The 27,229-nt window shown below is 40.6% G+C and overlaps 1 protein-coding gene across 1 annotated transcript in view; it reads left to right on the forward strand.

Annotated features, from left to right (window-relative positions):
• The window catches only part of LOC131433152 (PH-interacting protein), a 33,106-nt gene that overhangs the window by 1,110 nt on the left and 4,767 nt on the right, over positions 1 to 27,229 (forward strand). Inside the window, exons 2-9 of the mRNA XM_058599989.1 lie at positions 1,405 to 1,463; positions 1,544 to 1,573; positions 2,003 to 2,062; positions 22,125 to 25,370; positions 25,437 to 25,696; positions 25,758 to 25,898; positions 25,965 to 26,086; positions 26,174 to 26,325. Of these exons, the coding sequence (XP_058455972.1) occupies positions 1,405 to 1,463; positions 1,544 to 1,573; positions 2,003 to 2,062; positions 22,125 to 25,370; positions 25,437 to 25,696; positions 25,758 to 25,898; positions 25,965 to 26,086; positions 26,174 to 26,325 (4,070 nt within the window). The remainder of the gene's footprint in view (positions 1 to 1,404; positions 1,464 to 1,543; positions 1,574 to 2,002; positions 2,063 to 22,124; positions 25,371 to 25,436; positions 25,697 to 25,757; positions 25,899 to 25,964; positions 26,087 to 26,173; positions 26,326 to 27,229) is intronic.

Genomic DNA, 27,229 nt, shown 5'->3' on the forward strand with positions numbered 1-27,229 from the left:
TGAGCATTATTTTTCATAACTTTCAAAAGGGCATATCGCACGATATGCCCTAATCACATGTTAGTACCGATTTGTTTGACACGATATCAGAATTTTAATCTAATAAAGTATGATGGGTGGGACTCCATTGTTATTAAATTTTACGATGTTCTAAAATCATAACTAGAGTGGTATGTTATCCCTGTATCATCTCAAAATTCTAGTATTAGTTTACAATATCGAACCGATCATTTTCAATGCAACAAAAAATATTATGCAACTGTTTGACAACAGTTAACTACAATGCTTCCGTAACACAAGACTGCAGATTTGGCTTGTACGGGGAAAAAAATTAAAGAATGTCGCGTTGTGTGGTAATAAAAATTTTACTAATTATATAAACAGTTATTTTTTCTCCTAAATAGTTTATTTTGTTAACTACGTTGTAAATTTGTTTAGAGAAAATTTAATTTTCTAAATAAATCCTGATTTTTACCAAGTCTTAGATTACATTCCTTTTGTATAATTTGGCCTTTCTGTTTCAGACTTCGCAGCCAATTTTTAGCGTTCAGAATCATTGCATGGCTAGTACGACGATCCTACTGATGCTAAGAATCCTTTCAGGTTGGGGCTCGAACATACAACTGGCCTGTAAGACCAGTACGAGACCCGATATTTCGAGTGTTTTTAACTAAGTTTTAGAACATTTGTCAATATTGACTTTGACAAGATGCACAATGGCACCGTTTTTCGTAGTCAATGGTTACTGTTCATGTTTACATAAATTCCGTTCGTTTATGAACGCCTTGATGTGGCACTACACCGGTGTAGTGCAATTTTAAATCGAAAACACCATCTGTTTTGATCATTGTTTTTCGGTAATTTCATCTAAAACTAAAGTTCTTGCAAAGTTTTTATTGGTCGATTATAAAAAAATAGTATCATGTTTATTATTCATCAGCTCAAACCATCTGCAAATTTTTGAAGAGAACTTTCAAGTGAACGATGCCCAAATTGTGTATTCATTTTAATACCAGGTGAAAAAAAAGACTATTCAGTTTTGTTTACTACAAAGAATAACAAAATTTTTAAAGTAGATGTTGACAGATGGTTTATCGATCGACCGTTATCGCGAGAAACGTAAAATCATTCGCTTGAATCAAGGCCTCGCATCTGGCAGCACTGTTCTCGCCCATCGCCGATCTCTTGCTTCGGGTGCCTCGTCGCCTTTGCACTGGTGTGTGTCGACGTATGATTCGTGTATCGAACGGGAGAATGTGTACGTGCGAATCAGTTGTTTGTGGGTTATTTTCTTTGCGGTTCTTTCCTTTCCGCCCGTGACTGGGCTGGCTTACAGCGTCAACATGAAAAATAACGAAAGTGCAAATCGCTCAAAATCCGATGTTTGTTTCTTGCTCGTTACAGAACTATATTTCCTGATTTCCAAGTTTTTGGCCAATGGACCGTTGCGGGAAACGGCCAAGGTAGGTGAAAAAAGATCCCTGGGGATATACTCTGGGGAATGGAACTGACAGCTGACTAACTTTCATTCCGTTTGTTCCAGGTTTTGGCCCGCGAATTGGAGCATTTAAATGTAAGTTGATTGTATACAAAACGGTACTTTCCCCCTCGTCGGTCGTCTGGCTGGTTCGATTCAAAATATTTTGCTTAGATCACACGTGCTCTCGGCGAGCTGTCAAACTCACTTGCTCAAGGAGCTCCGTCGATACAGTCGGAAACCGCCAACCGATCGCGAGTGTTCAGGGATGGGACCGATTTTGTCAAGATAAAGAAGAAATAGAAAAGCACCGAACGTCAACGCTAGTAGAGCACAGTAGAGTGTGTGGCCTTGACCTTGGCCTAGAAAGACAGCCAGACGAGCCTCCAAACAGAGTACCGTTCTGTCTGGGTGGAAAGTAAGAAAAGTTCATTGACTTATGTGAGTTTTGTTTTGGTCTTGTTTTTCCCTTTTTCCGCCACTGCCATTACCACTCGATTGATGACGGTTTCGGCCATGGTGCAGATTTTGCCGCGCCGCCTGGATTGGACCGGACAGGAACATCGCCAGACGTTAGAGGAGCTGGTAAGTGTGAATAATACTTTAGATTTTTCTTTATTTTTGTGGAAAACATGAAATTCAACATTATGGATAGCACTGACGTCAGAATCACCATGAGTCACGAACCACAGGCCACTTTTGCATGGTTCCGTTTTCATGCGCTCGCTGCTCGCACACACAGACACAGGCCAGCGCTTCATTCAGCGGTGCTTGTGTTGCGCACTTTTGCGCTGCATGATGCCGTGGCGTTTTGTCTTGGTCGTCGGTTGAAGGGCATCGCTCGTCACCCGAGGTCAACTTTTGGGGACCGATTCCGGAGAAATGGTCACCGGAGGAACGGATTGACGACAAAAAAAAAGTTGTTGCCAATGGTCGCTTCATATTTGATCAATTTACGACTACAGTTCGAAAAACAATTTCGCAGCATACCAAACATCCGGAACCAGGAATTAACCCGGAACATCCGGTGAAATGAGAAAATATAATTCTGGTATTTTTCACTTTGACAGTCACACTAGTTGCTCAATATGGTTGAAATTTGTTACAGGTGTGCTTAAAAATCCTCCAAATGTCCACAATGTGGCCAAAAGTTTAACCGTAATCCGGATTCTCCATTTTTTTCTGCACGCTAAAGTCGCCACGTTAATATTGATTTTTCGGCGGCCATCTTGAATGGTGCAGCCTGTGTGGGAACAAAGTGGTCTGGTTCAGCTTAAAACGTCCATAGTTACTAACCACCAAAGTTTACTACTAGGTTTCCATTGGTGGACCAGAACTGCGGACAACTCGTTTCCGACTGATCGTTATGCTTCCCGTAGCTCCGCGCGAGCGGCGGAGGTGGTTTTCCTTTTTCTTTTTGCGCTGCTAGCGGCGTGCTCGATTACTAAAAAAGTGCTTGCGCTTGGCGATAGTTGGGTAATAGTTTAGGTTTTTTTTTCTCTGAAATATCGTTTGTATTTTGGACTAGTGGGTTTAAATTTTTGAAAAAAGAATTTGTTTTACTGTCGCAATAGCTTGAACATTTCCCAAACATTTGAGCGTCGAAAGTTATTTCCGAGTGAATATATTGTCTGAGTTATTCTCTGTTGAATTGAACTTCAAATCGACAAGAATAATGCTGATTTCGTACCATAGTTTGGATTTTTTCGTTTCACGACGCCATTTTACCAGAAACGTATTTTTCTGCCCTCGCTCCTTGTTGTTCGTCGCCATTCACCACGGCACGCATACATCGCAGCGCCGAGCTGGTGTCTGTAGAGAGAGCCGATCGATGAATGATAGCGAAACCTTTCCTCGTCGCTCACTGCTGCAATTGTTACCTAAGCTGTTGGCTGGTTGAAGACAACTAGCCAGTTGGGTAAATTTTTGATCCTCCGAAAGGACCCCAAATCGAAGGTCAAATTTGATGATTTGTTTACAAACGGACTCTTTCGATCCGTCCAGTGATCTACGTGTAAGTTTCAACTCGATTGGTTGACATTTTTTGACACTCGTCGCAAAATTAAATTTCTCACTTTTCCGTATCTGGGCTGTGTGACTAACTCGAAAATATGAAAATTTTTCAAAAATGCAAATTTTGACAAAATAACCGCTCCGAGGTACAATTTCATCATCATTCATAACGAAAAGCAAGTCGCCATGTTTGAATGCGAACAAACATTCGCTCGGTCGGTCGTTCGGTTGATGCTTGTGCGGGCAAGAGCTCATAGCTCAATACACACAGAAAAAAACCTTCGTCAGCTCTATCTGCGAGATGGTAGCAATGTTGGGTGTGTGGAGAGTGTGTAGTTGTGATGCTATGGGCCAAGTATGGATAAACGTAATAAATATTCAATATAACGGAAAAAATTCAAATGGACAATTGAAAAAGGAAGCATTGAAATGAAATGTAATTTTTTGTAAACAAACGGATAAAAAACATTTTTACGAATTTAATTTAAAGCTTTCGTTAAAAACAAATAGATTAAAATGTTTTGCGTAATACAAAGAGTTTTTCGAACATTTTGTAATTTTTACAAGGAAAAAAATTGAGAAAAAAATCGGTGAAGAAGCGTTTTCGAGAACGCGTTTTGAGAAATCGTGATTTGTGGCGTCCACTGTATCTCTGCGCACAATTATCAGAAGACAGAAGAAAATCAAAACAATATGGTTGTAGTAGATGTTTTTCTAGACCCCAACGTTTTTATTTGATTTTTTTTTAATTATGTCGAAAATGTCGGTAGTAGTTCAAAACTATGAATTTACAAGAAACAATCCGTCATTTTGTAGCAGTAAAACCTCCACAAAGTAACAAAAACCGAAAAATAAAATGTTGGGATTGGGTATTTTGTATGTAGAAAATGTGAAGAAAATACGAAGAAAAAATAAATGATTTTTCAAAAGTGTTAGAACCACTCCCAAATAACAATTGAAATGCCTTATGGTTCTTATTATAATTTATAAGAGTTTTGTTATTGGTTGTGCAAAAATTACAAATTTTATGACAACTATAATTAGAGCTGTGCGCCGCCGCGCCACGCCGCCGCCGCCGATAATTTCGACACGCCGCCGATTTAAGAAAAAGATGATCAGCGCGCCGGTTATCACATTTTAATCCTGCCGCCGATAATATTACATCAGCCGAAAAAATGATTTTATCAATGTGGAAAATTGTTTACAGTTTTCATGAAAATTCATTGAAAATTACAGTACAGTTACTTTCCTCCTACTTATACTGAAAATCAGTACTACCGATGTCAACCGAAGCCAATGTCATTTGATTCAAAGCCTATTTTCTGTCTTTATTTAAAAGGTTTTGAGCTATTGGCACATTATCGGTCGCGACATCTGAAAATGAAAAATGGAACCAAGAAAAGGAGGGTTCTTCCGAAAAAAATAAATAATGTAAGGTTTTTTCCGATTAACATTTTTTTAGAAACCAGTGTAGTGTTGATTTCTCGGGTACTAGAATGTTTAGCGATCGAGTACCATTTATTTTGGATACTTTATTTGTTATTTCCGGGCATTTGAAAAATGGTATTGAACAAAGTTTCATGCTCCATTTTAAATAAACGTTAGTTTTCGCACAATAAATTAAGATCAACGTTACCAACTCAAAGTAAAAACATTTTCTTCTACTTCTACTATGACTTTTCAAATGAATTTACCCGTTTTTATAAGAAATCGTTACAAATGTGAAGTATTTAAAATTTGAATTTGTTAATTTGATATTATTTTTGATATCTGAATGAATTTGAGAGCCAAATCGATTTTATGTTAATTACATACGTATGAAAAAGAAATACAAAATTTTTTGAGTTGATAAAACGATTTTTATACATGATAATTATCAACTATGTAAAAAGCGATTTGAAAAATAGTTCCGAATAAAACTTCATATTTCTTGCTCATAATAAAAAAAACCCTTTGTATATGAATGAAATATTTATTTAAACAATAGTCAACCATCTCCAAATAATTGCATTTATACTCATCTCAATTTCTCTTCTAATTCGATGCATTCGAAACCATTTACCATCTCTATTCACTACGTTGGCTTTAATGGATCACATAAACATTAGGATCGTTGATTGTAGGTCGACAAAACAATAAGATAGAGAAATTGTCCTGTGTGAATCAATATTAAAATTGTTAATATGTTTATAATTGATTACGCCGAATCGCGCCGCCTCCGCCGCCGATGTTTTCAGGAAATAGCGTCACGCCGATTCGCCGCCGCCGCTGGTCAAAAAGACATTTCAGCCGCCGATGTTGACAATTTTGATCGGCGCACAGCTCTTACTATAATTAGTGCCTCTTTTGACAAGTACTACACTGAGGAATTTTTTTATGTGTGCTTTTATGCGGATTTCCGAATTAACGCGGTGTTCTTGTTTTGTCTTAGAAATGCATGAAACGTCAAGTTCTGATGTCATCCCGAAATTTTTGTTTATGTCAACTCTCTGACAGAGAAAATTTTCTATTTTTCTCAAAAAAAATTTTTCTTTTGGTTACACCAGATTTCGACGTCTCATGCATAAAAAATGTATAGTTTAGCGCTTTTTATGCGGATTTCCAAAAGTTCGTGGTTTTTGTATTTTTTTTACGCTGTACGTATCCTACGCGTAAAAAAGACCTCAGTGTATAATAGTTTTTAAAGTTTCTATAAAACCTTTCACCCGAACTAATGCATACACCCTTAATATTGCTTGCAAGCGTTCTTTTTAAAACAATATTGTCAGTTCAATTCATTCATAAATCTAGTTCTGAGTTTCACTCATTTTTTCAAGGCGATTATTTATAATTCTTAAAGAAAATACGATAAAAATTAAAGCGCAAGACGTTTTTTCATTCAGAAAAAGTCTCAAAGTCGTAATTAAAATATAAGATATTCTTACTTATTGCATTCAAAATTGACATGACACACAAACATGATGTATATGTATATGTATGTGTGAAGCCACCATCAGTTCAAGGCATTACCAGTGTATCCGGGTAGACTTACAGTAGATTCGAATTTGATTATCATATAGCTTTTATATAACTGCTGTTAAGAAGGCCAAAATGGGTTTTGAGGACCCGGTGCCTTCCAGCAAGAACATCCAGCCATATAATACATAATTTCGCTATACCAGCTTAAACCCGCCTGATGGTTTGTTTGTTAGAAGGGTGCGTCTTACTCATTTCAGACCTTCAGGGAGAAACACAAAGCTTCCCCCACGTGGCTCAGGTTGGCAATCCACTCCATCATCCAGTCATTCACTTGTAAGATACCCTGATGCACTCCCTGCCCCTCCCCGTTGTCGATATAATTGAGCATAATACAATATCATATAATATAAATTAATATAAAAATATGTAATATAATACAATACAACATAATATATCACATCCTATATAATATAATATCATACAATACAATGTGATATAATATAATTCAATATAACAGGATATAATAATAATATAACTACAGAGAACAGGCATCCAAGCTAGTACAAACTTTTTCAAAAAGTTGTGTAAAGCATACAAGTGAAAATCCGGTAAAAATCACCGTTGCCCACGACTTTGCACGTATGAATGTCTGTTGGATATCTGTTCTCTGTGATATAACTGAATATAAAATAATAGAATATAATATAACACAATATAATACAACATAATATGATATAATACAGCACAATATTTATTTATTTATTTATTTATTTATATATTTTAATCAACAGACAAACTAAAGTCCTAATGATTATTTCTAAGAATATTCAAAAAATTCGCTTTTATTCTGCTACGAGGAAAATGGAAATCGAATCCCATCGATACGCCATTGAAGGTTTGCTGCAATCCAATAACGGCACCGTTGATTCCGTAGTTAGTACGACGTAGAGGCATTCTGAGGAGGTTGTTGTTGCGAAGAGCTCTAGAACGAACGTTGATGTTGATTTCACTAAGTAGTGCAGGGCAATCAATATTGTTCGTCAAAATATCGGCAATCAGCATTGCACGGAACAGATCTCGGCGTACTTGTAGAGTATCGAGTCCGATGAGCATCGCACGGCTTTCATAACTAGGCAGCTGGTGAGGGTTATTCCAGGGCAAACGACGAAGAGCGAAACGAACGAATCTGCGCTGTATTGATTCAAGTCTTAAAGCTCCATTATGAAAATGAGGATTCCATACTGACGAACAATATTCGAGTGTTGACCGTACAAGCGAGCAGTAGAGAGATTTCAAACAATATATATCTGTGAATTGCTTGGTGGTTCTCATGACAAATCCTAGACAACGAGAAGCTTTTGCCACGATGTACGAAATATGCTGCTTGTAATTCAATTGTTCGTCGAGAAGAACGCCAAGATCTTTGACACAATTGACTCTATCAATCACTGATCCTCGAAGACAATAATTAAAACGAATTGGTGTTTTTTTTCGTGTGAAGGTGATAATCGAGCATTTGCTGATATTTAGCGACATTTTATTAATTTCACACCACTCGGAGAAAATTTCAAGCTCACTTTGAAGGAGACAGGCATCTTCAAGAGTCTTGATAATTTGGAATAACTTTAGGTCGTCCGCGAAAGATAATCGTGCACCTTTCAATGAAAAGTTCACGTCGTTGAAATACAGTAGAAATATCAGTGGTCCGAGATGACTGCCTTGTGGAATACCAGAAAAAGCAAAAAACTCCTTGGAAACATTTTCATTGATCTTAACCGCCAGCCGTCGATTGCAAAGATACGATTGAATCCACCGAAGAATGTTGGAACCGAAGCCCAGTCTGTCCAATTTGGCAATAGTGATAGCGTGATTAATTTTATCAAAAGCAGCAGAGAGATCAGTGTAGACAACGTCCGTTTGATGACGTTTAGACATAGCATCCGTTATAAACGTCGTGAAAGTTAGTAAGTTAGTGGCCGTTGAGCGTTTTGGCATGAACCCGTGTTGAGTTTCAACGATGTACTGCTTGCAGTGATTAAAAATAGGTTCCAAAACGATAAGCTCAAACAATTTAGGAATGGCGCTAAGAGCGGTGATACCACGGTAATTGTCGACGTTCTTCTTGTCTCCTTTTTTGTGCACAGGAAACATATAAGCAGATTTCCAGATATCAGGAAATACTCCAGTCATGAGTGACAGTCGGAACAGAAGACATAGAGGTACTATAATACCACTAGAGCATCGCTTCAAAATAACTGCCGGGATACCGTCGGGTCCAGCAGAGTATGAAGACTTCATTTTTGCGATTGCTGTTTTTACGGAACTTGCGCTTATGTTCATTGAATTCATTGACTGTCCCAAAACGGGAACGTTAAGTGCCGCCTGGGTGATTTGGGAAGGTGCTAAGATTTCTCTAGAAAATATCTCAGAGAATTTTCTCATGAACATTTCGCAAATTTCCTGCATGCTAGAACTTGTCTGTTCATTGTAAAACATAGATGAAGGAAGATCTGACTCCTTCCTTTGCTCGTTAACGTGCTTCCAGAATGATTTTGGATTAGACTTTAATCTCCTCTGTACACAGCGTAAATAGTTGGCATAGCAACGTTCAGCTGTCTTTTTGTAAACTTTGTTGATTTCTACGTAGTTTCGCCGGAGCAACAAACCTCCGTTCTTGGAATATTTCTTTAGTGCTGTCCTTTTTAAACTTTTCAGTCGTCGTAGTTCTACGGTTTGCCACGGTACTTGTTCGGGTGGCTTACTAATTGGTTTAGGGACATATTGGTCAATAGCATACATCAGAACGTTGGAAAATGTTTGAGCTGCAAGATTAACATCGCCATTGTCAAGAATTTCACTCCAGTCAGTGCTTGTAAGAAATGCAATAATACTATTGTGGTCAGCTCTTTTAAAATTATATCTGACGATGTGAGATATCTTGCAATTGTTCAACGATCGATTCCATTCAAGCTCAATGTGCAGAGGAGGATGATGCCTAACGGACTTCACCAGAGGAGAGGGTGCTGCGCTGATTTTAGGTGCACAGTCCGAGTTGCTTGAAAAACATAGATCGAGGATTCTATTGTGCTCATTTTTAACGTGATTTACTTGACGCAGTAAATTAAAACTGTACCGGTCAAGCAAGTTGATAATACCAGCGTGAAACGAGGAATGCATTGGATCTGCAAACAGAAAACCATCGGAAGCTGTGAGCCATTTCAGGCTTGGAAAGTTGAAATCACCGACGATAAGTATTTCATCTGCCGGATGCATATGGGCAGCAATGACATCTTCTAATGACTGAATATGCGAGTCAATCAATGATAAATCGCGAGTCCGATTCGGTGGAATATAAACCACACAGAGAAACAACGAACAGTCGCTCAGTTTAATTTGCACCCATACCTGCTCGACACAACTCCCAGATGCGCTAATAATTAGCCGTCCTTTCAAGCGGCGGTGAATAGCAACGAGCACGCCACCACCGAAACTCTTCGAACTGTTGCATGGGTTACGATCGCCACGGAAAACTTCATAATTGGTGCCAAATGCTTGCGTAGAGAGGGTACTATCACTCAGCCAAGTTTCCGTTAACGCGATAATATCAAAACATTCATCCGAACAAGCCAGTAAGTAATCGGTCAGGCATGTATTCATACCGCCGACGTTTTGGTAATACAATAGAACCGATTGCGGGCTGGAAGCAGGAAAGAAGTTAATGCCGGTATTGTCCAAACGTTTTGTATACTTGCCGGCGGTGGCGGGTTGGAAGACCTCATCACCGATCTCGCACACAGGACCGGGACGTCTGATGAGCGCTGGCTGCAATGGCTCGACTGTAGCGAGCGGGTCAGAGGCTTCCATAAAACCAACTGCGGTGCGTCCCGGTGTCTGGATTGAAAAAATCGAACTGGAACCGGAAAACGAATCAGCACAAGCAAAACTAGAAATTGACGAATACTTGCCAAGGTGGAAAGTTTGAAAGCCCCCTTCACCACATCCGCCCGCAGGACCGGGACGACTGAAGAACGCTGGCTGCGGCGGCAGGTCTGGGTCGGAGGGGTCGGAGGCTTCCACATTGCCATCAACAGTGCGTCCCAGTGTTCTGCATTCAGTTATTGCTGGACAGCTACGTCCGTTACTTCCGTTAATGTAGGCGTTGGAGACGAATTCGCAGGAGTAAGGTTCCGAAATTTTTGAGTAGACTTTTCCTCGAATTCTCGAAAATATATACCTTGTGGCCAAGTTGCTGGATCCAAAGCAACGGATTCCAAAGCAGGATCGAGGCCAACTTTAAACGAGACAAACGTCATGTTGCTAATGTCAGAACCTTTGGCAACCAACTTGACTACCACTGGATCCTGAGTCATTCCCAAATTGGCACGTACCATAGCGGAAATGTCATTGTTGGTGACATCCGGGCGAATGCGTGACAAATACAACCAAAATTTATCAATTGGTTGTTCACACACTGGAACACAAACGACACTTTCCCCTATTTGTTTCGACCCGGTTTGACACGCAAAACCTTCGAGATCAGGTCCGCGAGGCCTCTTGGCTGGACGACGATATTCAGAGGATGGCCAGGGCCGATTGAACGGTTTAGGTGCTTGTGGTGTTGGCTTGGACAACGATTTGATCTCGCTTTGTAGGCCGTTTATTGCTTCCGTGAGTGACATCAATGGAGACTTTTCATCTGCCGCTTTTGTAATAGATCGAAGATGTGAATTCTCGAATAAATTCGCACAGTCATCACACATCCAAAAGAGATTTTTACGATGCGTAGTGAAATAGCCCAAAAGAGCACGGGAGACACCAGAACATGCCATATGAAACATACGACCACAGTATCCACGACAGACAACTGAGTCGATGCCGGTGATAACCTGGCAGCACTTGGCACAATTCTTCTCCATGCTTATCTCAACGGCAGGAAAGCGCCTTTAACTAGGCTTCACACAGAACAGGGGTATGCGGGGAGCTTGATCGAGTCGGTTGCTTATTGTTCAAATCGCAGCACAGCGTATAGCACTAGGCACAGAACGAAAGAATGCAAATCACTATCCGATTTACAGCTGACGACCAAAAACAACACTTTAAACCGGTTCAGACAGCAAACGGTCAATCACTCATCAAAAACTTAAGCGAAACGATTACGTAGAAACAACTTAAAAACGCATAAAATACGGACCGAAAATCACAACAAACTCAAATTGAACAGTGTTCCCAAAAAAATATAATATAACATTACACAATATACACTGAAGTCTTTTTTTATGTGAGTTTACGTACCGCATAAAAAACCGCATAAAAAAACCGCATAACTTTGAAAATTCGCATAAAAAACCGCACTATGAAACTTCGCATAAAAAACCACATAAAAAATATCGCCTAAAAAATAATACAATGTAATATAATTAAATTCAATATATAACAAATAATGCAACAAACAACAGAAACAACATGATAAATATTGCACTTTAGGATGGACTTCAACCTACAAGCCATTTCGCACCCTCTCATTCTGCTACTAACGCAGAAGGCGATAGCACCCAGTCGACGCCGTTCTATTGACCAAATGTCATCATAGACGCTCGGGAAGGCATGAGATAGGAACTTGTGAGGGCTTAGTTATCTCACCATTTGACGACCCCACATGACACACCCACATGATCAAGAAAAAAGTTATCAAAATGACAGTTTATTCATTGCGAATAAATTTATTGTTGATCGTAAGGCTGGTTTCAAAATGTTCTTGAATTTTGTATCATTTCGAAAAAGGTTTATTGCTGGTTTATGCTGACTCTTCACTCTGCTTTATAAACCAGCTCTCACGAACAAATCATTGGCAATCTTTTCTGCGAGCATGGCGCCCTCAGGCGAGTCCGCATCGAATCTTGTGCATATTAAAAACAATATTGAATCTACACACAATAAACGCACGAAAGCAACAATTAAACAAAATATATTTGTATTCAAAGCACAGTATATTTGAATTGATTGCTTATTTTATTTATTTATGCGCGTGAAACAAAACCGGAATGGTTTAAGGTCCTATTTTGAAAACCAGTTTTTTGTAACGTCACTTATTTGCCGGTTCTAACACTCCTATTTCTAACACTCATCAGGAATCAGTACTTAGTACTTAGATAAAATTCAACAGCAATCAATGGGACCGTACAATCTTCCATTTTATTCTAAGCTTGTGAAACTCGGCTACGCCGCTTCTGAGAAATCGATCGAATCGAATTCCAATTCGGAGTCCTACAACTAGAACTACTTCCTACCAACTAGTAGAATGTCTGACCAGTTGAAAGGATTTCACTCCTGTCTACATTTTTTTTAACATATCATCCTGTACTGGAAGTCAAATCTGAAAAAAATCTGTTTGAATTCACCTAGTATGATAAATTGATGGTAGCTCAGTTTAAGATTTTTTTAACAACTATTCCCAATATCGGAATAGCCAAGCAAATTTTTATGGTTATCTGCTTACAAGCCAATATTTTAGATAAGATAGACGATTTTTTCTATAAATTGCATCGTCATTTTGAATAAAGACTTAAAATTTAACTAAAAAACCCATTAGCAAGCAATGGGACCACAAAACTTTTCATTTGAATACTAGCATGCGAAAATTATTTCATCGATTCCTGAGAAAATCAAATGCACTCAATGTCGTTTGACACATTTGACCTCGTTACCCCGGAACTGCAAATCGGATCTGGAAAAAAATTCATAGTAGGCTATACGCGATCATAAGATTTTGCATTCTTTTGAACATTTGGACCCCGTCCATTCGGCACCTGACACGGGTCTGGATAAAATTCAATAGCAGTCGATGGGCTTATGCTCTTTTATTTGAATTTTAGTATATGAATATTGTTTCAACGGTTTATGATAGAATCTAGTGCTTTTTTTTATTCTTTTACACATATTTTTCCTAATCAGATTCGGAATAAATATCAACAAATAGATGATGGCTATAAAATAAAGTGAACTTAAAAACATTTTGCCCCGTTATTCCGGAAGTCGAATCGGATACAATTTGGTTCTAGGCTATCGGTCTATGGGATCTTTCATTTGAATTTTAGTTAATGAAAATTGACCCAGCAGTTCCTGGAAGGAAGCGGGTACCTAAGCTTTATCGAGCATTTGTGGACAATATTAAAAGATAATATTTCGATAGATTCAAAAAAATATTTTATTTTAAATTACAGTCTCTTCTTGTTTGCTTGTTTTATGAATTGTCTCATAAAGAAAAATTTTCCGACCGCTATGGGTACCGGTATTTTCTAAAATTAACAGATTAAAATCCACCGCCCACTTGAGCCCACTGCCTGACGGAGCCAAACAGATATACCAAAGGCCTATCGGCATGGAGCGAACGAGCAGAGAACACATACAGTTTCTCTTCGTTCAACAGACGAGTCGAATACACTGTCATGCCTGATGAACGGACTACGACGGGTGTTGTGAGAAGTATGACAATGCTATTTTACGCTATTTTTGCCCCTGCTGCTACAACATAGAAACAGTGCCGACGGTTGTTTTCCCACACGCATTTTGAGCCGAAGCATAAGAACAGACCAGTAAATATCTGCAGGGTTTCGATGGTTATTAGTTTGTGTGGCCAAAATAGAACTGAAAGCCTGTCTAGAGCAATTGATAAGACTGATAGTTTAACCTGCGATTAGAGATTTGGAAGGTGGAAGCGTTTATCGAGCGTTTATGTTCGGTTTAGTTAGTTCAAGTTAGTAGTAATACTGTAAAAGGGCTCTTATAAATCTTATATCATCTATATTCGCTATAATTTCGAATTCATCATCTAAAAACAGTTTACAATTTGATATAAAAAATTTCCTATCGACTATAAGCCAACCAACCAAAATAAGCTGTGCGAAATCTGACGACATCAAAAAACTTAACCAATAGTATACCCGATGGGGTTTTGCTTCTATGTCGTAACAGGCTACAATCGCAAAAGTTTCTTTCTCCTACTTTCAGTTTCCAGATTTTTACAATGTTTCAATTTGGTTGCTCTATTTATTTGAACAATTTTTTTTATTTCAACAAACTTTTATTTTTCATTATTTATGCCTAATATTCCGAAAGAAGTCTTTCCTGTTGTCGGTTTTAATCAATTTCAACATGAACTGCTAAGCAGACGTAAAGTTAATGCTATTTTTACGCCATTTTATGCTCGTAGCATGTTTTTTTTTACTGTTGCCAAGTCTAAGTTGAATGTTCCGGAGGGTATTTGAAAAAAAAAAGAGATTATCGAAAAGACTTCCTGATGTGGCAGGCGATTAGTGGATGTGGTGATAGAGGCGCTCCCTCAATAAGTTACGGATCGATAAACGGTGCGATTTACACGAAATAGTGCCTTGACAACAGTCTCTTGCCATTCATAAGGCAGTACAAACAATGAACTCTGTTTTGGCTTGAATTAGCAATCTGCCACTATCCTCGAAACGGGGTGAAGTGGTTCGGCACCGGCCAATGGAGTCAACTTTGTGCCTAAATATATGAACCACTTCAAAATAACGGAAACTTCTTTCAGTTGAAAAATGCTAGACAATTACAGGGTCCGCCATGTAACTTTTTTTTTAAACATTTAATAAAACACAAACGGTTCATCCGATTTCAAAATTTATTTTTTCATATTAAAGTACTATCCTTCCGGTTAATTGTGGAATATAATTTCATTCGAATGGCTGTCTCAGCTGGCCTTGCAGTACGCCATACGGTCGGTCCAGCTTTTTAGTACATTTTCGATTGTATGCAGCTTTATTTCAGCTATAGCTGCACGAATGTTGTCCTTCAAGGCTTGAATTGTCTCTGGCTTGTCCACATAACACTTATCTTTGACAGCCTCCCAAAGATAATAGTCTAACGGCGTCAAATCATAGCTCCGAGGCGGCCAAACGACATCCGAATTTCGACTGATAATCCGATCTTCGAAGACTGTGCGCAGAAGATCAATCGTAGCGTTGGCTGTGTGGCACGGAGCGCCGTCTTGTTGGAACCAAATGGTGTCCAAGTCTTCCTCTTCAAGTAACGGGAAGAACCAATCGCTAATCATGGCGCGGTAGCGTTCGCCATTGACCGTTGCGGCGGCTCCTGCCTCATTTTCGAAGAAAAATGCTGCCAATGATGCCGCGAGACCAAAATCCGCACCAAACCGTCACTCTCTGAGGATCCATCGGCTTCTCCATGATAACGTGCGGGTTTTCCGTACCCCAGATACGACAATTTTCACGCGTTCCTCAAGCGTATACACAGCCATTTTCGTTCAGCGGAAGGATGAAACTAAGTTTCTGTCAAATCAGAAGTGACATTGAGGTTACCAATGTCGAAATAACCGCTAGTTAAAAAAAGTTAGATGGCGAACGCTGTATAAAGACGGATCTTCGCAAACATCTCAAAACTATTAAAACAGAACTAAAATTGAAGAAAATGTAGGTAAAAACAGCAAGAACCAGTAATACATAATTAGATAGATGGTGTAAGAAGGAAAGGGATGCAATCATTCGGAGTGAGAGGAGAAATTGAATTAAACAAATTTTGTAAATCATATTTCATTAGTAGTTTTCCGTTCTCGGAAAATTTCGAGGGAACCCTATGATCGGATTCCACTTCGGGTGGAACTAGTGAACTTGCTAGTGAAAGCAACTAGCAAAACTATTTTCGAAATGGCTGCCGCGAATCTACTAGCACTCGTTAAGTTTGATATTCCTAAATAGCTTATGTGGATCGAAAACAACAGTTTCGGGAATTATCATCCAACCGCATTCGGTATCATCAAAGAGCATCCGATAAGCATGCAGATCCGGATAATCTCAGAACGACCAGTTCCATAAGCCGTCTGGATGATTAGAAGTATTCAAATTCATCGAGAAATTTCCGATCTGGCTGGCGATCTGTGGTTGCGACAAAATCAGTTAGATATTCGCAGCTGTCGCGAGCAATTCCAGAAATGGATCAGATCCCACACACGCCGGCTTTATTGATACTTTGCATACGTTTTCAGTATGTCAGATGCTTCCACTCAAGGCTTTTTATTGAAAAGGGTGTATGAATATGTGCATGCACTTTCTTGTATCTCGAAAACTAGACATTTAATTGAAATGGTGTTATGGAAGAAGTTATGGGAAATCTAGATAAGCTAGAACAAGTGCAATGATTTTCAATATTTTTTTAAAACCTAATATTAATAGCCACATTTGGTGTTAATTTGATCAACGCCGTTCAAAATTTTTGGCGTTACAATTTATAGGTATTTACAAAACTTCACATGCATAATAGTTGAACTTGAATATATAACCACACATAACTTGCTGAAGTGACGTAATTCAACAATTGCATACTTTCAATATCACGTCTATATATCTCGGGAACGGTTACTTCTAGGAGAAATATTACGAACAAGTTTATCGCTTTTGAACTGTAGAATAATTTTCTAGTGTTTGAATAACTATTTTACACCAATAATTTAAATATTTGCATGTACCTGTAAATTGTGTTGGCTGTAGCTTCTTCTATTTTAAAAAGGTACTAATCAAATTAACACGAAATATTTCTTTCTTACATATCCAAAAATAGAAAGATGCGAATTATGCCTATCGCTATGGAAAGGTAATAAAACTGCTGAAAAAAAAAACGATTTTGACTTGCATGTGACTTGCAAATAGTGCTCTCGATGTTTCTCTCATATCGGAGCTCACAACTCGGGATATTTGTGCTGCCACAGTCGGAGGCATTCGTGTCGGCTCGAAGGACTTACAAAAATGCTCTTCGATCGTTTGAGCGAAGTGGTTGGAAAAGCCTCTGCACAAATGTCTCTAGTCTCAACGAGGCTAACGGATTAAATAATTTACTTTCGAAGTCTAAGGACTTCAATGTCAGATTCTTAAGAACTTCAGATGGTGAACACTTGTCTGATGAAGGTGATGTACTTCACTATCTTTTTAACACTCACTTTCCAGGATGTATGGATCAATCAACGGCAGCTCTTCCCGAGACTTTTTCAGGTAGTTACGATTCTTGGGCCCTTGCTCGAAGCGTTGTGACGATTCAATCGGTCAAATGGGCAGTTGAGAGTTTCGCTCCGTACAAGTCGCCTGGAATGGATGGAGTTTTCCCAGTGTTACTGCAGAAAGGGTATGAACATTTCAAACATGTTTTGAAGAAAATACTTACTTTTAGTCTTGCGACAGGATATATTCCAAGAGCCTGGCAGGAAATAATTGTCAAATTTATTCCCACAGACGGTCGCGACACTTATGAGGAAGCGAAGAGTTTCAGGCCTACCAGTCTAAGCTCATTTCTTCTTAAAACAGTGGAACGCATAGTAGATCACTATATCAGAAATGTTAGTTTGGGCGTGCATCCGCTACATGGAATGCAACATGTTTACCAGCGTGGAAAGTCCACTACAACCCTGTTACATGATGTTGTGTACAACATTGAAAAAGTTTTCTCACAAAAGCAATCTTGCTTGGGAGTTTTCCTAGATATTGAAGGTGCTTTTGATAAAGTGTCTTTCAATTCAATTCTGGAAGCAGCTCGTGGTCATGGCATACCTTCAAGTATCACAAATTGGATACACTAAATGCTTAGCAATCGACTTCTTTGTTCATCGCTTCGGCAAGCAGAGATTAGAAAGCTGAGTGTCTGTGGGTGTCCTCAAAGTGGTGTACTATCCCCACTTTTATGGAACCTAGTCGCTGATGGTTTGTTAAGGAAACTTAATAACCTTGGATTTCCGACTTATGGTTTTGCCGACGATTATCATATATTGATGACCGGTATAAGCATTAACACTCTCTTTGATTTAATGCAGCAAGCCCTGCGATCTGTTGAACAATGGTGTTGTCAGGTTGGATTATCTGTAAATCGGGGCAAAACATCAATGGTGCTTTTCACTCATCGTAGGATAATCACAGGAGCTCGTCCGTTTCAGTTCTTTGGTTCAGAGGTGACTGTGGTCGATCAAGTTAAATACGTCGGGGTTATTCTTGACTCAAAACTGAATTGGTCTGCTCACATTGACTTCAGGATTAAAAGAGCTTGCATGGCTTTCGGGCAATGCAGACGAGGGGGACTCAAACCCAGATACATTCATTGGATCTACACAACTATTATTAGACAAATTTTAGCATATGGATGTGTTGTATGGTGGCAGAAAGGAGAAGTCGCGACAGTTCAGTCAAAGCTAAATCATCTCCAAAGGATGGTCCTAATGGCGATGACAGGAGCATTCACGACAACTCCTACTGCTGCTCTAGAGGCGTTATTGTGCATTAAACCACTACATGTGTTCCTAAAACAAGTATTATTCGTGTGTTTTGAGTGATATGAAGTACCATAATCGCTACTTCATATCATCTGATATGTAACTGTCCCGCATTGACGCAACTACGTATCCGGGTTTTTGGTTCTCCATACATGGTTGAGTCTGTGTATGCGGAGCTAAAATTAAAGGATATTCTCTCGTTTCTCATCCAATGTGGTAAGGAGCTATAGTCAGAAGGGTTCATCGTTCTTCCTGGAGTGAATGAATCCTTTCTGTATTCACCTTAAATAGGGTTTAGCAAATTATTTGGCATCCTTTAGGGGGTACCGAATTTACTTCTGCTCGTATATACTGCGAATTGTTCTGCATTCTTTCGGGAGTGCAGAATGATGTCGCTTTTATAAGATCTCTAAATCCTCTCGGGGCTTGGAGGTTTTATTAACAGCAGACTGTTCGGGACCTCATTGAGGTTCAGAATTTACTTCTGCTTCCACTAAATGTGATCCCCAGCATATTGTTCAGCATCCCTTAGGGGTGCAGAATTTACTTTTGCTTTTATGTGTTTTTGTGTCGTCAATTTTCCCATCCTCCTAGTCCAACCCTTGCCATTTCCTTTCAATGCTTCCTTCTTATATATCCGGAAAATGATGCTAAAAACATATTGATGGCAAGGCACAAATCTCCAATTATCGAGGGGAACGTGCCATTTGAGCCAATTTGTTCTGATTCCTGAACACTGGCATGATGAATTCCAAACAGTTTCGCGAATTTTCACATAGTAATACCGCATAGTAATGTGTCCAGAACCTTAATTTTCACTTCCTTTTTAATACACGACTTTTTGAAAACGCAGAATTTCATCCGCACATTGGCTCAAATGGACGTACTTTGATTTCGCTGTAAATAATTCACAAGTGTTAGATATTCAAATTTTATTCGATATACTGATAATATTAGACTACAACAACAGAATATTATTCTCAACATTTGCTACTTAGCCATTGTAGACTAGCTGGCGCACTTTCTTGCGAACGTCGTTCCTCATTAAATTTCGTACAGACTTCTTGGCAACAAGTTTTCCACAATTTTTTCCAATCTTTTTCGAACTGTTGAATGGTTTCGGCTGCCGAGACATGTTTCCTAAGATGTGCCTTCGTTAATGCCGAAAATTCCTCAATTGGTCCAAGTTGTGGGCAATTTGGTCGATTCATGTCTTTTGGGACGAAAGTGACATTTCTGGTAGTATACCAAATGTAGTATATAGTATGATTTCGAGTAGTGGCAAGAAGCAAGAACTGGCCAGAAGACAACAGGATCCTTGTGGCTTCGAATCATGGGTAGAAGTCGTTTTTGTAAACATTCCTTGATGTATATTTCGCTGTTAATTGATGCAGTGGTGATGAAAGGTTTTGAAATCTTATCGCAGCTACAAATTGCTTGCTAGACCATAGCTTTCTTACCAAATTTTCCGATTTCAATCGATGTCTCGGACTGGTTTAACACTTGCCCTTCTCGCACCGTATACTATTGTGGACCCGGCAAGGTTTTGTAATCGAGTTTCACGTAGGTTTCGTCGTCCATGATTATGCAGTTCAAATTTCCAGCAAGAATCGTATTGTACAGCTTTCGAACCCTCGGTCTGATCGATGCTTTTTGTTTCGGACTACGTTTTGGTTGTTTCTGCTTCTTAAAGGTTCGAAGATTCAAACCTTCTTTAGCACGAAGAACATTTGACTTCGAACTGTCCACTTTTTTGGCCCTCCTTCTTTTGCTCGAACGCCAACTGAGGGTTAGCAGGACCTTTTTTTCGACCCGTTTTCGGTTTATCCTTAAAGGTGTTATCCTCACCGAACTTCCTGATTGCATTTTGCACGGCTTTTTCAATTACTCCTTCCATTTTTGCTATCTTTCTCAGTGACAGTCCACGTTCTGTGCACCATTTGTACACAACTTTTCGACGTTGTTCTGCTGAAAGTCCACGCATTTCGAAACAAACTAATGAAAACGAATAAACAGCTGCACAAGTGGTTAGAGAAGAGTGTAAACAACAGGACGCAGCCATAAAAATTGACAGATTCTGAACCAAATGGCAGCGGTTTTTGGTTGCGTCCACTCTTTCTGGGACAGTCTTTATGTGGATAGCTTATTTTCGATACACTCCTTAGAATACCGGAGAAAAAGTTCTTCCACTTTTTTTTTCGATAAAGAGAATCTCTCCGTATTGGGACATAGTTTTACGAATATAAAGATCGATGACGCTTGAGGGAAGATCATTCACACGCACTTCTATAGCACTATCTTCCATATCATTATATTATAAGTTACGTCACTTATACAATCATATCTCCGGAACCAAAAGTCACAGCCATTTGATCTTTGAACTTGATCAATGGCCCGACAGTAGCTTTCAAACGAGCATGAGTTTGTTAAAATCGTTTTAGCCATCTCTGAGAACATACACACAGACATTTTCCGATCTCGTCGAACTGAGTCGAATGGTATATAACACTATGGGTCTCCGAGGCTCCTTTCGAAAGTCGGTTTTTCCAGCAATTCTAATACCTTTCTATAGAGAAAGGCAAAAAGAAAAAAAATAAAACAATTTCAGTGAAAGAGAAAAGCATTATCGCACTACTCGGTGGATTAAGAATAGGTTTTTTTATCAGTTTTAAGCCGAATAGATCGCTTGATCCGTGCAAAAATTTATGGTTTGTCATACTAAAGACGTTTGCAACGTTTCATCCAAATCGAAGCAAATCAATCCTAATTTTGCTAATATTTCTGCGGTTATTTTCTGGAATGACTCTACTGGGACAATCAACGAAAAAATTGCCAAACTTGAATGTCTTGCTCATTCTGGAATCCCCGGATGTCGTTGGGACCGGAACTGACATACTTTTGATAACGCCTACGTTCCGCTCTGATACGAGCAATTTATTTTTAGTTAAACAAATTGCTCTTGTCCAATCTGAACTCGAAATCTGATGAGCAGCGTCATGATAAGAATGTAGATATTCGGGTTTGGTCAGGCTCGGTTTTGTTGTAGAATCTCAGTTGAATATTTGTACTTAATTTTGTGAAATGTTTACCAGATTACTTTACTTTTTGGTGTAAATTTTTGAATGTCTTTAATTCAGTTGAATCGGTGCTTGAAATGATTTAATAAAAATCAAAACAGATTGTTCTGAGTTTTCGAGTTCCACTTGAACAATAGAGTTGAGACAGTCAAATCTTAGTTGCGGACAATGACTTACAATTACGTTGGCCTCGGTGACATTCTCTCTGTCTGTTTTGTTCGTTCATCAGTGTAGTAGCATTTATATTCAGTCAAGTTGGATCAACTGTCGCTAAAATCATTTTCCCTTTTTCGCCTGACAGGAAAGACAATACCCCCACGTTGGACCGCAACATCTGCTGGAGTTATGTTCCCGTATAGGACCCATCTTGGACAAGGAGCTGACCCCGGCCGTTTCGGGGGTGCTGTCGCTGCTGGGAGCCGGCCGTCAGAGTGTACTGCGCACGAAGGAAAGCGTAACTCGACCCCGCCAGCTGGTAGACTACTGTACCCGGTTGCACCATATGCCACTGGCGGATGCGAACCACCGGAACAATACCCACAATATTGTGAAAGTGCTGTACGGACGGGAAAGTGCTGGTCCTATCGTGCGCAACCTGGCGATACCTACCTCATTCTATGCGAAGCAAACCTTACAGCGGCAAACTTTGGGCCATCTGTCGGCCGTTTATTGTGTGCTGTTCGATCGAACAGGGAAGTATATCATAACCGGGGCCGATGATCTGCTGGTCAAACTGTGGAGTGCAATCGACGGGAGATTGCTGGCGACGTTCCGGGGGGCGTCCGCTGAAATTACCGATATTGCTATTAATCTTGATAACACGATGCTGGCGGCAGGGTCGCTCGATCGAATACTGCGTGTGTGGGATCTACAATATGGAGGACCGATCGCTGTGCTGTCCGGACACACGGGAATGATTACCTCGGTCAACTTCTGTCCATCGCCGAAAGCTGACCTGCGTTACTTGGTTACTACCAGCACGGACGGATCGGTTGCTTTCTGGGAATACAGCACCCGAAGTGGAAAGGCTTCGTTCAATTCGAAACCCGTCATGTATCACGAGAAGTTGCGTCCCGGTCAGGCACAAATGATCTGTGCATCTTTTTCACCGGGTGGAATATTTCTGGCAGCGGGTTCCGCTGATCATCACGTTCGAGTGTATTTGATGGGAGAGGATGGTCCGAAGCGTATACTGGAAACGGAGTCACATTCGGACACCGTGGATTCGATTCAGTGGGCCCACAATGGGCTGAAGTTTATTTCTGGCAGCAAAGACGGAACTGCTTTGATATGGCATTTCGAAACGCAACAGTGGAAGTCGTCCCGTTTGCATATGACGGAAAAACTGCCGAGTTGTCCGGCACCATCACCGGAGGAAAACAGTAAACCGAAGGTCACGATGGTTTCGTGGGATAACACCGACGATTGGGTTATCACTGCGGTCAATGATTTCACTATCAAGATATGGAATGCGCATACTTTTAAGTTGCACAAGGTGCTACGGGGGCATACCAACGAAATTTATGTGCTAGAGTCCCATCAGAAGGATTCCGGAGTTTTGCTGTCGGCTGGTCACGACGGTCAGCTGTTCATATGGGATATCGTCCGGGGAGAGTCCCTGGCAAACTTTCTCAATCACATCGACGGACAAGGCGATGGAGGAATTTTCGATGCCAAGTGGTCACCTGATGGGAACATGATTGCCGCTACCGATTCTCACGGTCATATTCTGATGTTCGGTTATGGTTCCGGTCACGAAAGATTGAAACAACTGCCAAAGGAACTTTTCTTCCATACCGACTATCGGCCGTTGATACGCGACGTGTCGCATCACGTGATGGACGAACAGACGCAGACGATGCCTCATCTGATGCCACCGCCGTTTCTGGTGGACATTGACGGTAATCCATATCCGCCTGCCATGCAACGATTGGTCCCGGGACGGGAAAGTTGTCCTACTGATCAACTGATTCCAAACATCGGGCTCGGAGTTGAGCAGGAATCGGCCCAGGAGGGATCTTATTCAAACATCGACCGAATGATTGAGGCGTTGGCGAATCGGCAAGCTCCTGCGGATGATGTCAACCAGGCTCCGGATTCGAACAACGATCGTGATAATCGCATGCGAAATGGATTACAGGACGGACAACCAAATGATCCAAATCGTCCCATCGGACTTTCGCAGCAAGGATTTCAACGGTTCAGCGCTGGTAATTGGCACCGAGACGGTAGCTACAAATTTCACCGACGCCAGTACGTGCGCCCCATGAATCATTCCAATCTTCAACATCTCAAACAGAAGATTTACGCGGCCGGACTTCAGGAACACGAACAGTACAGAAGAGAGATGCGTCGTCGACCTCTGATGATCAATACATCGAACAACAGTGGCTCGACTGGGCAAGCCAACCGCCGTTCTGGTGGTGGTCGCAACAATCCCAATCAACGGGTTTCCCGGAGAGCCCATCCCAATGGGGATCCGAATGGAAGAGCTCAACCAGCGTACCGTACCCGAGCAGTTCGGGAAAACGAACCCGAACCGGAAGCTCCGGAGCAGCACGAATCTTCATCGTCCGAAACGAGCAATAGTGACGATTCAACGGCCATCGAGGAAGAGTTAGATCTTTCGGCATCGTCTAGTTCCGATTCGGAAAGTTCCGACTATTCCGATTGGGTTTCACACGAACCGGGACGCAATTTGGAACCGCCGAAACGATCCAAACGTAAGCACGTTCAACGGCGGGCTTACTCACCACCAGAAATTGAACAACCTGGACCGAGCAATTGTAACCGTCGGCCGAAGATACGTAAAATCCCCATTACACGGGACGGAGAAATCCCGGAACAATTTCGTCCGCCGGAATGGCTGAGCGAAGTTATCCCCCGGAAGGCTCCCTACTATCCGCAGATGGGTGATGAAGTGGTTTATTTTCGGCAAGGCCACGCCCGTTATTTGGACGCCGTGCGCAGCAAAAATGTTTACAATCTAGGAAACAAATGCGAACCGTGGGGTTCGATCGAATTGCGGGATCACGAATTTTGCAAGGTCATCGGTATCAAGTATGAGATAAGGCCACCGCGTTTATGCTGCCTCAAACTGGCCATCATGAACGACGACAGGGTACAAACCGGGCGATCATTCGTAATCAAATATCACGACATGCCGGACGTGTTAGATTTTTTGGTTTTGAAACAAACGTTCATTACCTCGGTCCGTCGGAACTGGGGTATCGGAGACCGTTTCCGTTGTATGATAGAGGACGTTTGGTGGCTGGGGCAGATCGAATCTCACAATCAGTTGTCGGATGATTTTCCCAATTCGCTATTCATGTGTTTCCGCGTCCGGTGGGACAATGGCGAGTATGAGTTCATGAGCCCCTGGGATCTGGAACCGGTGGATGAAAACCGGTTACCGACCGAGGTCGGTGGAGCCGTTCCCGTTTTACCGGAGGAACTAAGAGCAACGTTGTATCAACCCAAAGCAGAAGAGTGGCCACGCGGTGATCGAGATGCATCCTGTCGGCGGATAATTGCTGGAATGGAACAAGTGGGTTGCCGCTGTCATGATTTGACAGAAATTATTCTGTCAACTAATCTTGGTTTTTTTTCGTAGGTTATGGGACTGGCTATAGCGGATCTATTTCTGGCACCAGTTGACCTCAACATTTACCCGGAGTATGCCTTCGTTGTGGAGTATCCGATTGATCTGAATACGATCAAGGCTCGGTTCGAAAATCATTTCTACCGACGAATTACTTCGGCCCAGTTCGATGTACGATATTTGGCTACAAATGCGGAAAAGTTCAATGAAAGTCACAGTAACATAGTCAAGCATGCCCGAATCATTACCGATCTTTGCTTGAGGATATTAGGGTAAGAGAGATATTGGATTTTCGGGTAGTGATGAAAATGTTCTAATTATTACTTCCGACAGCGATTTGAACACGGTGGACGTTCCGGCCGTATACCATCAACTAGCCGACACTTACGTTTCATCAGACTCGGACAGCGATGGGAACCAACCGGGACCGTCTACCAGTACCAGTACCCGACGACCACCGACCGGATCGAGGAGGTAAGACAGTGGCGATGGGACAAAGATGTTCGTGTTGATTCTACCAAATTATTTTCCTCCAAACAGATCTCGCCGCTTGGTACCCGAAGGTGACTGGCGTGTAGACTGCCGGGAACTGTTGGAGATGATATGGCAGTGTGATGATTCGGAACCGTTCCGGGAACCGGTGGATACAATCCAACATCCAGGTAGGTGCTACGCAGTCCCATGGTCGCATGTTTTTTTTCATTTAACACATATATGTATTGGACATTTTGTTTTTATATCGTTTTTAGATTATCTGCAAATAGTCGACACACCGATGGATCTTCGCACGATAAAGGAAGACCTACTGGGAGGAAACTACGAGTCGCCATTGGATTTCTGCAAAGATATGAAACTTATATTCCAGAATTCGCGCAACTACAACACAAACAAACGGTCCAGGGTAAGTTTCTTCATTTTTCGTTAAACAGAATCACCAAATTGAAGAAAGCACACCTCACCACTACTAAGCGGAAAATTTCTACCCTACACTCAGTTTGTTTCGAGTGCGATTTGCATTAATATTTTTACATATTACCACCACAGATTCACCGTTTATTCGATCTCAAACTCTACATATTTCTACGGTATTGAATGTTTTGTTTAGATCCCAAGAAGGAATTGATCCCTTGTTTGAATTGCTCGATTAAAGCTAAACGTATTCCGAATCATTCGGCATTGATGGTAGCCGGCTGTTAGTCGGAATGCCCCAAATTTTAAAGGGGGGTACTTTATGAAACTGTAGACAAACTGGTCCATTTTCTTTATTTTTATTTTGTACAGAAACAGAAGAAGCACGAAAAAAAATCCATTTGAAGCATCTATAGATTTTCGTTTGAGGATAGAAAAAACAGCTATTTTTCAGAAATCAACCATATTTAAAATGACAAACATGTCGAACATCTCCCAAGCTTGGTTACAGAAAAGTCGACTGATACAACCAAATAATCTATCAAATTGATCTCAAATGCATGTTCTCCAAATATTTTATTAATGTTTAATATTTAACTATATACAAACATAACACATCACTAAATAAGTCGTTCAACTGTTATACAAATGGCGCTTTCATTTTCAAATCCATATGACGTTTCTGAAGTACCTATTTTCAAAGGATTGTGAAATGCCATTACATTTCGATTAGTCAGAAAAAAGCGACAACCATTTACGTGATGCTACTTTTGTCAATGGGTTCAGAAAAATTTCGTGTGTTAATTTATCATCGCTTCTTGATAAAATGATAAATGTAGAAGCTCAGCAATCCGGACTCTGCTCCAACGAGAAAAAGGCGGGTGGGTAATGTCAAA

Source organism: Malaya genurostris, chromosome 2, assembly GCF_030247185.1.
Source record: "Malaya genurostris strain Urasoe2022 chromosome 2, Malgen_1.1, whole genome shotgun sequence".
In the NCBI taxonomy this organism is placed as follows: Eukaryota; Metazoa; Arthropoda; class Insecta; order Diptera; family Culicidae; genus Malaya; species Malaya genurostris.